Genomic DNA, 15382 nt, shown 5'->3' with positions numbered 1-15382 from the left:
TGGGGTTCGAGTCCTGCTTGGGGTGCCTTGTGGCGGACTGCTGTCCCGTCCTGGGTGTGTCCCCTCCCCCTCCGGCCTTACGCCCTGTGTTACCGGGTAGGCTCCGGTTCCCCGTGACCCTGTATAGGACAAGCGGTTCGGAAATTGTGTGTGTGTGTGTGAACTCCTGTAGAGAACCCAATTATGAACACTTCAAAAGATTAACAAGGACATCTATCACAATCAAGTCTGCTGTCTCACAGCGCCTGAGTGGTGCGAGAGGACGTGGGTTCGATCCCCCGCTCAGTCTGTGTGGAGTTTGCATGTTTTCCCCCCTGTCTGTGTGGGTTTCCTCTGGGTGCTCTGGTTTCCTTCCACACTCCAAAGACATGCTGGTCAGGTTCATCCATAGTGTGTGAGTGACAGAGAGTGTGTGTGTTCTACTGATGTATGGATGAGCGATCCAGTGTAAGTAGTGTATCTAGCAGTGTAAGTCACCGCGGTGAATAAGGTGTGTGGGCTGATTGATAACACTACATAGAGTTCATTGGAAGTTGCTCTGGAGAAAAGTGTCTGCTAAAGAAATAAATAAATGTAAAGTCACTACCTTATAATCATTAAATTTGATTTTAGGATGAAACTATAAATTCTTAAATCAGTGGTGTCACTTAAATTTTACTGTGCTTTATTTCAAAATAACTGATGCTGAACACTAATTTCGTTCAGGTTCACAGTTCTGTTGTACTTCAGTAAGAGGGGGAAAATAAAGGATGGCAAAAAATGCAGCTGAGGGTTGAATGTTGTTCCGCTCAACCTATCCTACAAGAAGAACAAAACAAACGGGCTGGTCAAACGTGCAAATGAAACATACTTAGCACACATGCATACAGAGAAAAGGTTTGTGAGAACTGTTTGTGAGCCCAAAAGTCTGACTTTTGCATGACTGGCACTTAAAATTTGCTCTGATCTTCATCAAATAAAGTCGCTTTTATTTAACAAACTTCCGAAACAGTTTACACTTCTATACCTTTAAACCGGGGGTGTGGTGGCGCAGTGGGTTTGACCACAGTCCTGCTCTCCAGTGGGTCTGGGGTTCGAATCCCGCTTGGGGTGCCTTGCGGCGGACTGGCGTCCCGTCCTGGGTGTGTCTCCTTCCCCCTCCGGCCTTACGCCCTGTGTTGCTGGGTAGGCTCCAGTTCCCCCGTGACCCTGTATGGGACAAGCGGTTCTGAAAATGTGTGTGTGTACCTTTAAACCATCAAGGTAATTTACATCTACATTTATTCATTTTGCAGATGCTTTTGTCCAAAGCGACGTACATCTCGATTTTGATTGAAAATAACTGATCTTAACTTTAATAACTTTAATTGATGGAAGAAGTATGTGAACCCTTATATTTAGCGCCGAGTGCAACGTCCTTTATTGGCAATAATCTCAGTGAAATGTTGATTTGCAGCTGCTGACCCAACTTGCGTAGCAGTGGAAGGTATTCTGGCCTATTCCTCTATATAAAACTGTTCCAGTTCATATTTATTTTTGGGATTTCTTGCTTGAATGAGCTGCTTCAAGTCACGCCACAGCATTCCAAAGGGATTGAGCTCAGGACTCTGACTTGGCTATTGTCACACATGGAATTCCCTCTATTTGCGCCACTCTTCTTTATTTACTTCTGTGTTTTGGATCACTGTCATGCTGCATGATAACAGACGGATGATTTAACCTTCTGCACCTACGCAGATGAGCGCGAGGGCATGTCGTACAGTCCTCGAACGAGTGACAAAACGTGTGGGTCATTTGTTAAATAAGGCTGTTGTTATTATCATGACTTAGAATAAAGATCAGAACACATCTTAGGAGCCATTGGTGCAGAAATCAAGATAATTCCACAAACTTTTTTCTCACAACAGCACACAGATGTATACATTGATTTAAAAAAAAAAAAAAAAAAAAAAACTTTCATGAAAATTAAACCTTACACAAACCCTATGATTTCCCAGTTGGGCATTTTTACACATATAGGATATGTGCGGAGTTTTAATGAAGATTTGGTTTCTGCGCAATTCTAAAGTATTCACTGAATGACAGCGCTGCAATGTTTATGTATTTCATCAGACTACTGCTGTCCAGAAGTACAGAAAAAAACTTACATTGTACTTTGTACTTAGATATCTTTCTGAAGGCCCGGTAGGGCCCTCTGAACAAGAGCTAATCTGATTTGTCCTTCTCTTTCCGAACTGATCCCTGCCTTGTAAAAACCATAGGTCACGTGGACCGCTCTGTTTGAGCCCACAGGAGCCCGCTGATCTGAACGGGAATTTGCAACACGTTCTCACGGAACTCCCGCGTGGCGCCAGAGAAATATGGATGCAGGAGGGAAGCTCTTATCGCTGGTCACGCTGATCTTCGGTTACGTTGCAGCTGGCTATGCCGGCAGTCTGCTAGTGGTGCCCATGGACGGAAGCCACTGGACTGCGATGAAGGTCATAGCGGAGGAGATGGGACGTCGGGGCCACGAGGTGGTGGTGGTGATCCCGGAGGTCAGCATGCGTCTAGGGCCCAGCAAGCACTACACCACCAAGGTCTTCCCTGTACCTTACAGCAAGGACCTGGTGGACTCCATGTACGACAGGTACATAAAGCTGCTGAGCAGAAAGCAATCATTTCTGGAGAAGGTGGTAAATCTATTGAGGAACTTTGCCAATGTCTCCGAATTCATAAGAGTCACCGCTGAAAGCCTGCTGTACGATGAGGAAACTATGTCATACCTGAGCGGGAAGAAGTTCGACGCCTTACTGACAGACCCTTTGATACCGGTCGGTGCGATCTTAGCAGAACACCTTCAAATCCCTTCCATCTACATACTACGAGGGATACCCTGCAGCCTCGACTTCGAGGTCACAGCCTGCCCCGCGCCACCCTCTTTCGTGCCCAGGTTCTTCACGCACCACATCGACCGCATGACGTTCCCGCAGCGGGTGGTCAACACCTTCATTAGCCTGGTGGAGCCCTTCATGTGCAAAGTCATCTTCCGGAGCTTTGATGAGCTGGCGACTCGCTTCCTCCAGCGGGATGTGACCGTAGCGGAGATGCTGAAGCGTGCCTCCATTTGGCTGATGAGGTTCGACTTCACTTTTGAGTACCCACGCCCCCTCATGCCCAATATGGTGATTGTGGGAGGAATCAACTGTGCAGCAAGAAACGCGCTACCACAGGTGAGCCTGGTGTGCCCTCATCCCTTTATTAAAATACATTAATGAGAAGGTGAAGTACTGATAAAGGAACTGTGGGCTAAAGGTTTCCAGGTTTGTGTGTGTCTGTCTGGGTGTTACGGAGGAAAGGCTTTACACTTGAAAAGGTAGTAAAATGAAGCACCTCTCACAAAATTGAGAGCAACCGACACACAGCAGATGAAAGAATCTCTTTCACAAAATTCATAAATGACATCATGTGATCACTACGTTGCTCCTGAGAAGTCAGAATACAGGTGTTGATTACGTACTCTATTTTTTACTTCACTGCAACTGTCAAAATACCAGCCGTGACACAGCAAATCACATCCCATATAAACTGCCTTATGAGATATTCGACCAAAGTTTTCTTTCTTTTTTTTTTGTTTTTGGCTGAATGACTTGCATGAACAATTTTCACTTCGTGGCACTTTAAAGCGATCCTAACCAAACCTTCCAATGAAAGAGGCCGCACATAAATCCGAGGCGCGCTTATCCAGTGAACCTTGGCATGCTTTTCTAGACAAACAGAGCGCTGTGACTTTCTACCTGTGAAAACCTGATAATGGAGGTGAATGCTCATGGTGTCACCTTGTTGAGAGCTGTTGCTCTCTTGGCAGAAAGACACTGAACCATCCCAAGGCGGTCAGAGGTATCAGAATTATCACGTTTAACTTTTACTTATGCGATGGCTTTGTTAAGGCAATAAAATACTACACTAACAGCTCTAAAATGATTTTTATATTTATACAGCAGAATATTATTACCGGGACCTTCAGATCTCAAGGCGACAGTCATAACCACTAAACCACCTGTTGTCCCATGAAACTCTGACATCACGTGATCTCTGATAAGAAGCTCGGGGCCGTCGTTAAACATTTCACCCGATTACTTGTTTTTATAGCTCGGTCAGGCAATCCTAGCTCGGTGCAATGTGTTTTAAGGTTCACCTAGCTTTGCGTAACCGCGCTTCAGAAAACTACTGCTGTATCATCATGAGCAGTCTCCTCTTTTTCAAAGGCTTCTTCAGTATTGAGCAAGCGCTTTTCATGTACTTTTGGAGTAAACTGAAGCCACTCCTAAATTTCACTTCCACCCACTTCCTTTGTCTATATAAACAGAAGGCTCGGTCCCAGCATTCACTTTTAATTTGCTTTCTGAGCTCTGAGTCGCACGCTTTCGGTTATGCCTCCCGAGAGACTCGGAGGAAGGGGGGCTGGTCTTACTGGGCTGCTCCTCAGCATTCTTTGCGCAGACTTGGCATGGGCTGGGAAGCTTCTGGTTATCCCAGCAGATGGCAGCCACTGGACAGGAATGAAAATGATGGTAGAGGAGCTGGGCAAACGGGGAAACGAGGTGGTTTTGGTGATGCCGGAAGTGAGCAGGAGCATAGGGCCTGCAGAACACACTACAACACTGACCTATCCGGTGCCCTACACCAAGAGTCAGCTGCAGGCCATTCAGATGAGGAACCTGGATACCCTGGTGGCTCAGGACAGCAGCAATCTACTGAAAAAGATCTACAGCTCTTATATGACTCTGCAGGTAATGAGGAATTACACCATAGTTGCATGCGAGAGCATGCTGTTCAACAAGGAAGTCATGAAAATTCTAAGGGAATATGACTTTGATGCTATCCTCACAGACCCTTTTGAGCCTCTTGGGGTCATTGTGGCAGAGTACCTTGACCTCCCATCCATCTACATTTCTGGTGGACTCCCATGCAGTGTGGAATCTGTGAGCAGCCAGTGCCCATATCCACCGTCTTATGTCCCGCGACGTTTCACCCGCTTCACAGACCACATGACCCTCTGGCAGCGAATAGTGAATTTCTTATGGACAGCCATTGAACCAGTGGCCTGCCGGTGGCGGTACGCCTCAATAGAAGAGCTGGCCTCGCGGCTGCTGCAGAGGAAGACATCCATGACGGAGATGATGAGTCATGCATCTCTGTGGTTCATGCGCTTCGACTTCACCTTCGAGTTTCCACGGCCACTGATGCCCAACACAGTCATGATCGGCGGCCTCAACTGTGAAGGGTCAAAACCTCTACCACTGGTGGGTCATCATTCCTACCAAAACATTTGATCACATTCAAAACTATTATACATTTTAGAGATTGAGTTGTATCTAAGGCAGTGATTATGTTAATGTAAATGGTAATGATTTCCAAATAACAGTCCTTCAAGAGTCCAAGCAAATAGCTTCTACCTCTTAGGTAACAAGGATGTATGTAAATGTTTCTATAGCTGTTTTGCACATCTGACAGACTGCCTGCCCATGTTCAAGAGCTCATGTTTTATCCCTAAGCAGGACATCGTGCCCTTGTCTATTCAATGTGAAGTATATCGTGGTTATTAAGTCTTAGTGTCAAAAAATGGAAAACACTGTTCACTACTGCTTCTTTGAACCAAGATGGAGGCTATCTAAAATGTTCGACTGAAACATCTCTTTCTTGAAGGTATCGCGAGCCTGTGTAAAACGTACGGTCACAATACGCTATAAAGGGACACTGGCTTAATTTGCAGAGGAGGTAGGGGTGCCTCCGCCTCAGTCAGGGGTGAGGTGTGGTATCCGTCTACCCAGTGCTTCTAATGCTTGGAATACTGATAACGTTCTGAGGCAAAACCAAGAAGGACGTTAACAAAATAATTTCGGTTTGGTTGTCGTTCCCTGTCAAATGCACTTATTATGTTTTGTCAGTTCTTCACTGAACAGGCCTCACAGGCATATAATTCTCCTGCCCGAGAGCCTAGCCTAATTTTATGAAAGTTACCATCTGTAGAAGCTCAACATTACGGTCCTCATTTCATAGCTAGCTAGCTAACTTTTAAAAGAAACTGTACATGTAAGATGATGAATACAAATTAACCAGGTAGCAGCTAGTTTCCCAAATGAATGTAACTAAGGCCATAAGCTTAGCAAGTAATGCAGCCCCTTGAAATACGGACTGCTGAGATTAGCTTAGCTCACTATCTTAACTGAAATTACTCTGTACTTGCCATGAACGGAACTGTCAATAAACGGGGTGATAAAGGGGAGGAAGAATTGAATCAGTTCTGGGACAGGCTCCGGACTATCACGGTCCTTACTTGGGCAGGCAATTAACAGTAGTGAGTGAGTGAGTGAGTGAGTCGAATTAACAGTTCGTATTTTGAATTACGAGAATTCATCTTTATGAAGAGTTTCATTTAATACGCCTACTTCATTTTACAAGGCATTTCTTTGCATTTCAGAGAACCACATTTGGATTTTGTATTCCTTCCAACAGTTGAGCTGAGCACTTTTACATTTATTAATTTGGCAGACTTTTCTCCAAAGTGATGTAGAGTGATTTATACAGCAAACTAGTATTCAGATGACATTTTGTCCAAGGTGACTTACAACGCCGGACACGACGCTACAATCATTCACCCATTTATACAGCAGAGCAATGTGACATAAACAGACATGGTAGAGACCATATACAGTCACCAATTAACCTAAAAGACATCTTGTAAACAATACATTAATTAATAATACAGTGCATTATAGCAAGATAAGAGATTTGGATGTGGACATATGATTCAAAGAGTCAATTTGTCACATAGTCTGGAGTAAATCAAAATTTTTACCACTGACATTGAATGGAATGGGAATTAAATATTCATGGTGTGCAAACTGATCTTAAAAAATGGTTTTTTCAGGAATACATTTTCTTTGTTTGATGGGTTAAGACTTATTGTAATTCTACTTGTTTCAATACCGTGACAACATAACATCATATGACCACAATATGAAAAAGTCACAGAATCGTCATTGTCTGGTTATTTTCTTCCTTACCGGTAGTTTTTAGTCCATTTTTTTCCGTTCCTTAATTGTGCAATTGACAATAGAGTTGCCTGCTTATGGCTGTCCATGAAAATAAAAGAAAATGCTACATCCATATTGTTGAGTATTTGCTTTGGCTACTGCTACTGACTCAGGAGTTGGTGCAGATGGAGCTACAAATCTTATTGCCATGTGGAAATATGAGGCCTGTGCTGGGTGGTTGGGACAGTACTAAGGCAGCCTGTTGGCATCCGTGCTGTTGCTGACTCCAGCGCCACATGACTGGCAGCTGGTTCCAGAAGCTTTAATAAGATTAGAATATCAAAGTGCTTCACCTGAACCTCGTGACCGGGTTTTATTATCCGCATTCGTTTTAACTGTTTTAGTTGATGTTATCAAAATAATCATAAAGTGCCCATGTCTCAGATTATTTAACTCTTCTGCTGTAACTTCACTTGTGGCATGACCTACTGTTTCTAGGTTTAAGTGAAGTATATGTCCCAGCTAAGGCAGATGTTAAAAGTGAAATAAAAAAAAGAGTAATGATTTGAGAGTCAAGCAGAACTGTACACCACGTCTTTCTCTAAAGAAAATAATCAGAAAATGAATTTTTTACAGTCGCAGTTGAAATATTTGTCTGTATGTGTCAGACTTTACTTCCAGCTTCTTTAAACTCCTCTTTGGTGTTTAGTCTGCTAGCGATCTCTAATAGACTGGTTTTATCCGGTAAATATAACAATCATATTAGCAGCGCACACAGAAGGCACTGGCAAGCCAACTTCAGTGTTTTTTTTTCTTTTTTTTTTTTTTTTTACATCTGTATAAACTCTGAAATACAAGCACAGGGGTTTGAACACTTAGGCAATCGGGATGTTTTAGTTTTTGACTTTCTTTATGGGATCTGCTGACTCATTCTGGAAATTTTGTGAAGCCCTCGTAAAAGAAAAGAAAAAAAAAAAACCCTTCGGCCTCTTGGGATCATTGTGCCAGAGCACCTTGACCTTCCTTCAAAAATTTCTCTTTGAGTTTATGAGTTTATGATAAAAAATACTGAAAAAGGACACATGTATAAGGCACACAGAGGCTGGATTTCTTTGTATGGCCTTGTGCAAAATGCAGTGTTGGGGGGTTTAAATCAGGATTTGGTGTCAGTCCATATTTAACATACAGCATCAGAGTGGTGATTGCTCGGTAGTGATTGCACAGGACTGCATTATAGGATTGATGGTTTACATGGGGCAGCAACTAACACGGCAGGTAGCTCTGGTTCCTCGCATCTCTTGGGCTGTTGGCTCAGATGCAGCTCAGTCTTTGTAGATTTACATGATCTCCCCATGTTCGTGTGGGTTTCCTCCCACAGTCCAAAGACGTATTTTAAGTGAATTGGTGCGTCCAAATTGCTTGTAGTATGTGTGTAGTATTATGTTAAATTGCTCTGATATATAAATACGTAAGTGACTGTACGAAATACAGCATACCTAGCATTATTCGTCGTTTTGAAGAAACATCAGATAAAAGAACAAGTGTAAATATGAACTAGGCAGAGATTTGTTTGGACTTTGAACTTTGAACCTGGGTGCAATCATAAAAAAAGGCAATCAGGTACTTTAAAAGAGAATTCTTTCCGTTCTTCATTCATATTGATTCCTGTCTACGAAAAACATGCGCATGGTGGCATCGCTCCCAGTGCTTCAGCGCATGAGACCCTGCTGATCTTCACAGGAATTTGCACCTCTTCACAGAGCTTCGTGCGGAGCTGAAGAAACATGGTCCCAGAAGGGAAGCTATTATCAGTGCTCATGCTGGTTATCAGCTGTGTCGGTTTTGGGCAGACGGGCAAACTGCTGGTGCTACCCATGGACGGCAGCCACTGGATAGGTGTGAAGGCTTTAGCGGAGGAGATGGCCCAGCGGGGCCATGATGTGGTAGTGGTGATCCCGGAAGTCAGTATACTCCTGGGACCCAGCAAGAATTGTACCACCAAGGCGTTCAGCGTACCCTACACCAAGGATTTAATAGAGAACATGATGAATAATGACCTGATGATATTGAACAACGAACAGACTTTCCTAGAGACGACAATTTTTTTATTGAATGCCATAAGCAACTATAACAATATTTTGAAAGTCACAGGTGAGAGCCTTTTCTACAACCAAGAACTTATGTCATACCTAAGGGGAAAGCAGTTTGACGCCTTGCTAACAGACCCAGCATGGCCCATTGGCCCAATCTTAGGAGAACACCTTGAAGTTCCTTCTGTCTACATGCTGCGGGGGTTGCCATGTGGCCTTGATTTTAAAGTCACCGCCTGTCCTGCTCCACCCTCTTTCGTGCCCAGGATCTTCACCCATTACTCTGATCGCATGACATTCCCCCAACGGACGATCAACATCTTGGTTAGCCTGGTGGAGCCTCTCTTATGCAAGTTCGTGTGTAGCATCTTGGACGAGCTAGCGACCCGCTTCCTCCAGAGGGAAGTGACCATAGCGGAGATCTTCAAGAATGCCTCCGTGTGGCTGACAAGGCTCGACTACACTTTTGAGTACCCACGCCCCCTCATGCCCAATATGGTGATGATAGGAGGAATCCATTGTGCAGTGAGAAATGCCCTACCACAGGTGAGCCTGCTGTGCAGTCGTTGCTTTATTTATATCTGTTAATCACCCCAGTTTCTAAGTGTGTGTCTGAAGGGTGTCTGGGTGATGGAGCTGTTGTTAACCTTAGAGAAAAGAAACATATCATTGTTCAGCTTCTGAAAATTTGGCCAACATCCAATTTCCATTGGCTAAAAGCGACTATTTCACAAGAGACACAATAAAAGTATAATGATTAATGCATCTTGATTTTTTGCTTAGTCAGTTGTTGCTTTATCAGTTACTGTATGATATTAAACAAGCTAGTTAAGATTTGTGGTGAAAGAGGTTGCACTTTGACATAGGGTCCACTCAGTGAACCCCAACATACTTTCAGAAGACGTAGTTTAGCATTTTTAAAACTGTGACCATTTAAGAAGTTCACTTATAAAAACACCCAGCTGCCCGAAAGGGATAAGAGGTGCAGAGTTCCGTTGCCTTGTCAGTCTTGCTGTACATCGTTTCTTGAAATGAGGGCAAAGAGGAGTTGGTTCCAATGAACCTTTGTAAATTCTTGTAAATGTTTACCTAGTGATTTGTCTTAACTAAAGCAGGTACTCCATTACACATGGTGTTTGTTTATTTATTTACATTAATTTAGCAGATGCTTTTCTCCAAAGTGGCTTACAGTGTTGAGGTTACAATTATTTACCCATTTATACAGCTGGGTAATTTTACAGGAGCAATTTAGGGGAAGTACCTTGCTCAAGGGTACTACAGCCAGAGGTGAGGCTTGAACCTAGAACCTTTGGGTCCAAAGGCAGTAGCTCTAACCACTAACTACACTACCAGCTATTTATTTGTAAAAATCATATCTGAAAAAACCACAACCAGTCTGCCTGCTGTTCTGTCATTTCTTTAGAATAAACTCTAGCCGCATCTTGACTGATATATGCCCATTTCCCTTTTCTATAGTATGGAAAACTTTTAGATAGAGTTTTCAAGGTGTCAGATGTTGTGAGAGCAGAAGAAAAGGGTGTTCCTTTGCCTGGACTCAGTGCGGGGTGGGTGGTCAGAGCGGACAGCAGCAAGTGGACCACCATATAGGCGATGGCAGAGGTGCTGGGTCGACAAAACACGGTGGAGAAATTCCTGGAGCTCAGCTTTGTGAAGCTCCGCCCCTCCACCTTTTAATTCAGTTTTGCTGCCATCTAATGGCAACAGGTGGAAACGCAGACTATTGTCGCTGCAATGGAGACATTTTAGTGGAAAAAAATACCGCTAAAATTACAAATAAACTGGTAATGTCATGCCTACGACTAATATATGTATAATTTTTTTCTTCTCCTTCTTTCTGACATCAGCCTGTCTGACTTGCAAAAAAGTGGGTCACTCTTTTTACATCTGTTCCTTTAGCAGCCGCTTTTCTCCAAAGCAACTTCAAATGAACTCTGCGTGGTGTTATCAGCCGGCTAGATACCTACTTAAAATGGGTCACTGATCCATACATCAGTGAAACACACTCTCTCTGTCACTCACACACTATGGGTGAACCTGAAAAGAATGCCTTTGGAGTGTGGGAGGAAACCAGAGCACCTGGAGGAAACCCAAGCCGACACAGGCAGAACATGCAAACTCCACAGAGACTAAGCAGGGATCGAACCCAGATCCTCTCACGCCACCCAGGCTCTCACTTCAGTCGGGGATCCAGGGCATGGTGGAGTCAGGGCTTGCATGTACAAGGGCTGAAAGCAATGAGCACAAAGTTGTTCTTGCCTCACTGCAGTGTTTCTCTGCGTTCAAAGGGGATTCCATGAACTGTGACACTCTTCTCAGCCATCACCTTTACATCGTCCTTCATAGCGGGACAATGCAATATCGCAGGCACTTTTCTCCACAAGAGGACTAAATGTCTTAAAAATGAGGAAAAACATTATGCAGAAGTGTAGAAATTAATCAAAAATAATAGGAAAATCCTAAAGACAACATTATTATGACCTCAGCCACATGTACAAACTCGGATATACTGGCAGGTGTTTAATAAACTGCCACAGAACGCCATCATTTTATCATTAAAGCATTTAATAGAATGCGCTGATTGCGCGACAAAAAGATTTAAAGACACCGTGGCGTACAAAGCGGGACACCCACATACGCCAACCCTGCACCTGATCCCCATGCTCATAACCATCCCATACTCCATAATTTGTGCTACAGTTAAACACCTAGTCCTTGTGGCTCCCAGAATTCCAATCTGAACCAACGAGAAGGGGCCGAGTCACACGGAGGGCCAGAAAGGGATCGCAGAGATTGTAGTTTTGAAGATATTACTGTACTTTTTGCTGAGATGTACGTCGCTTTGGACAAAAGCGTCTGCTAAATGAATAAATGTAAATGTAAGTTAAAGTATCTACTACCTCTCTGTTTAGCTGTAACAAATACAGCCTAAGGTAACATTGTGCTGGACGTGGAAGTATTTTCTCTTTAGAACAATATTTCTTTCATAGGTTTAGAAAGGCATCATTGTCCCTTTAGGTGCCAAAAAAAATCCATAGAAAGCTTTCCATCTGTCCTGGGAAACATGGCCAAGGACAGAGAATGTTTATGAACTATAAATCCAGTACTGAGGGTCCCCTGAGAGCAAAAAGACAGTTCTGGAGCAGTACTTCTCACCGTCCACCTCCAACCTTCCAAACCCAGGAATGATCATACAGGAAACAGTGACGACCCATCCTCTCCGGTGGTCTTTCTCGTTCTGCAGGAGCTGGAGACCTTCGTGAACAAGTCTGGGGATCATGGCTTTGTGGTCTTCACTCTGGGCTCCATGGTGTCCCAGATCCCCGAAGAAAAGGCCCAGCTGTTCTTGGAGGCCTTCCGGCAGATCCCCCAAAGAGTAAGGAGAGCCCACGTCTGTGAACTTGTGTGTTCGTGTTGCTACAATAGCGAGATCCTAGCGAGCTGGACCCCAGCACTTGGCCTTCCATGCCACTACAGGCAGAATCAGGCCAATCCGTTGTTGACTAAAAGCACAAAAGCGTTGCTCCTTGACATTGTTCTGAGTAACAGTCGATGCAATACGTAGATTTTCCTGCCGTCTTGCAAACTGTACAGTAAAATTGATCAAAACAACAACATATCTAGTGCAAAAGAAGAAAACTTCATGCAGATAATCAGTTCCAGTAATACCTCCAGTCCATGATCTCCTTGGGAGACCCTATGAGAAACCCATGCAGACTGAGCTACAAAAGCAGAACTTATGAAGCATATTGTTAAGGGGCTTTTGCTTTTTTTGTTTACCCTTGAGCAGCGCAATGGGCTTGAACCATTGTTGGGCTTCAATTGCCCTGTTGGGGGCAGCTTTCCATCACGGGCCTTAACACACACACACAGAGTCTGAAACCGCTTATCCCAAGCGGGGTTGCAGCAACCAGGGGCCTAACTTGGCAACACAGGGCACAAGGCTGGAGGGGGAGGGGACACAGCCAGGACGGGACGCCAGTCCATCGCAAGGCACCCAAAGTAGGACTCGAACCCCAGACCCACCAGAGAGCAGGACCCGGCCAAACCCGCTGCGCCATCGCACCCCCCCAATGCTAGCCTTAACGAAAGTGCCAATTCTGCTCCTTCCCTTTATCTGGTCTTGCTTTCTCGATTCGGGTCTGAACACTTGTACGACGTCACTATGTCTTGTGGACTGAGGTCAACCTCTCGACAGGTCGACAGTCATCACTTTTTTCATCCTAGGTTCTGTGGCGGTACACAGGGCCGACACCCGCCAACCTCCCTCAAAATGTGAAGCTGATGAAGTGGCTGCCGCAGAATGATCTCTTGGGTTTGTTTGCGTTCTGCTATGATAACAGATGTTCTGGCTTTGGTGGGGAATTATCCCACAATGTCATTTTCCTTGACAGCCCAGGGGCCCATCGTTAGCTCGAGGCTAGAACAGCTTTACACCACCAGCAAGCCATTGCATTACTTTGAAAAAAGGATTCACGATACAAAGTAGATTATACACGTTGCAAGTTACATAACAAGATCTTCATAAGTTATACATCATGTCTCTACTGCCCGTACATCAAAATCTTTAGCGTTCACAGAATTTCACTTATAATGAAGGAGGAGTGCGTGCATGCGTGTGATGTGTCTTATTAAGCGCTTGAGGTTGAGGGCATTTTTGTTTCTTTTTAATTCCCTTGTCCCATGTGCTTCTCTTCCTTTCCAGGTCACCCCAAGGCCAGAGCTTTCATGACCCATGGTGGCACGCATGGGCTCTACGAGGGCATCTGCAACGGTGTTCCCATGGTGATGATGCCACTATTTGGTGACCAGGGAGACAATGTACAGCGCATGGTGACCCGTGGTGTTGGCGAGGTCCTCAACATCCACTATACCACCTCAGAAGAAGTAGTCTGGGCCCTGAACAAGGTCATCAATGACACAAGGTTAGAGGTCACCCTCCTTCAAAACTGAGCCTCAAAGGAAAATGACTCCCCTACATTACCACCCTACATACAACCAACAGCCATCCCAAAATGAGCAACATGCCGACTCCTTCAACTCACAAACACAAACTGGACTGGAAATATGTCCACGATTTTTGTTTTTCTTTGCTTATAATTCCAAAGTCACTTTTACCACAACTTCCTTTTCAGTGCCAATTGATAATTGACTCCTCCCATAAACATGTGCACTGATTGTCATCTTTATAATAACCAACACAAACACCAGGCAGAAGCTGAAAGTTGTGGAATCAATTAGAGGGTTTTTTTTTTTTTAAAACTGTCATGCTTAGTGCATAAATACAGATCAGTTTTATTTCGCTACGAGCGGAAATTTTTAAAAAATACATAAGCAAAGGAAATGAGAGGAAAAATACATTTACATTTATTTATTTAGCAAATGCTTTTCTCCAAAACGACTTCCAATGGACTCTGTGTAGTTATCAGCCCACACACCTTATTCACCAAGGTGACTTACACTGCTAGATACACTACTTACACTGGGTCATTGATCCATACATAAACCGAAAAATGCGTCGTCGAAAAATTTTAACTTGACCGCTCATAATACAAGATGGACGCGAGCAAGTATCACATGCGCGGTGTTTTTGTTGCACGGATGTATCACCTTTGTCACCATTCAGAGTGAATCTGAGATTGGGTTAAAACAAACTTAGAACCCAGTCAAAGGGTATGTCGTTACACCCGGCTCATTTGCATAAAACACCAGTGACTGTCTCTTGTCTCCGCAGTTATAAGGAGAAAATACAGAAGCTGTCGGCGATACACAAAGATCGGCCCATTGAACCCCTGGACCTAGCGGTGCACTGGACAGAGTTTGTCATGCGACACAAAGGCGCCGAGCACCTGAGGCCTGCCGCACACAACCTCAACTGGTTCCAGTACCACTCCCTGGACGTCATCGGCCTGCTCCTGTCCGTAGTTGCGATCGTTATTGCGGTGACCGTTAAAAGCTGCACGTTTTGCTTCCGGAAGTGCTGCCGGAGGAAAACTCAGAAGAAGAAGAAGGAGTGAACATAGAAAAATTTATGTGAAAGAAAGAAACGCACTTGACTGTGTGTTGGGGGAATGCGGGAGGGAGGTTAATACGTAGGAGCGAAGGCCGAAGCAAAACTACATGGTCGATCCACTAATGACGTGGATAGATTTTATAGCACTGCAAGCATCCTAAGAAAAAGTAGTATATGAATTTTGAAAAAAATAAAAATGAGGATCAGTACAAAAATGGATAAACAAAAAGGGGGAGTGAAACCATTTGAACAGCAATGATCCG

The 15382-nt window shown here is 44.2% G+C and overlaps 1 protein-coding gene and 1 long non-coding RNA gene across 3 annotated transcripts; one reads left to right on the top strand and one right to left on the bottom strand.

Annotated features, from left to right (window-relative positions):
- Positions 1–647: 647 nt before the first annotated feature.
- On the bottom strand, positions 648–1044 carry LOC108928966 (uncharacterized). The gene is made up of 2 exons (XR_001965717.1): positions 1007–1044; positions 648–798 (listed from the first exon to the last, which is right to left on the bottom strand). It is a non-coding gene; the product is annotated as an uncharacterized LOC108928966 (long non-coding RNA).
- A 1199-nt stretch (positions 1045–2243) lies between these two features.
- Positions 2244–15310, top strand: LOC108929011 (UDP-glucuronosyltransferase 1-6-like). 2 transcript variants are annotated; one of them, XM_018743292.2, is made up of 5 exons: positions 2244–3191; positions 12351–12482; positions 13334–13421; positions 13812–14031; positions 14841–15310. In XM_018743292.2, exons 1-5 carry the CDS (start codon positions 2340–2342, stop codon positions 15121–15123), a joined length of 1575 nt encoding a protein of 524 aa, XP_018598808.2. In that variant the 5' UTR covers positions 2244–2339; the 3' UTR covers positions 15124–15310. The 2 variants fall into 2 exon arrangements, with proteins under 2 accessions (XP_018598808.2, XP_018598807.2); XM_018743291.2 differs by lacking the exon at positions 2244–3191 and adding an exon at positions 7866–9634.
- Positions 15311–15382: the final 72 nt, after the last annotated feature.

The sequence above is a fragment of the Scleropages formosus genome, chromosome 14, assembly GCF_900964775.1.
Source record: "Scleropages formosus chromosome 14, fSclFor1.1, whole genome shotgun sequence".
Lineage (NCBI taxonomy): Eukaryota > Metazoa > Chordata > Actinopteri > Osteoglossiformes > Osteoglossidae > Scleropages > Scleropages formosus.
This window is presented reverse-complemented; position numbering and strand designations above follow the sequence as displayed.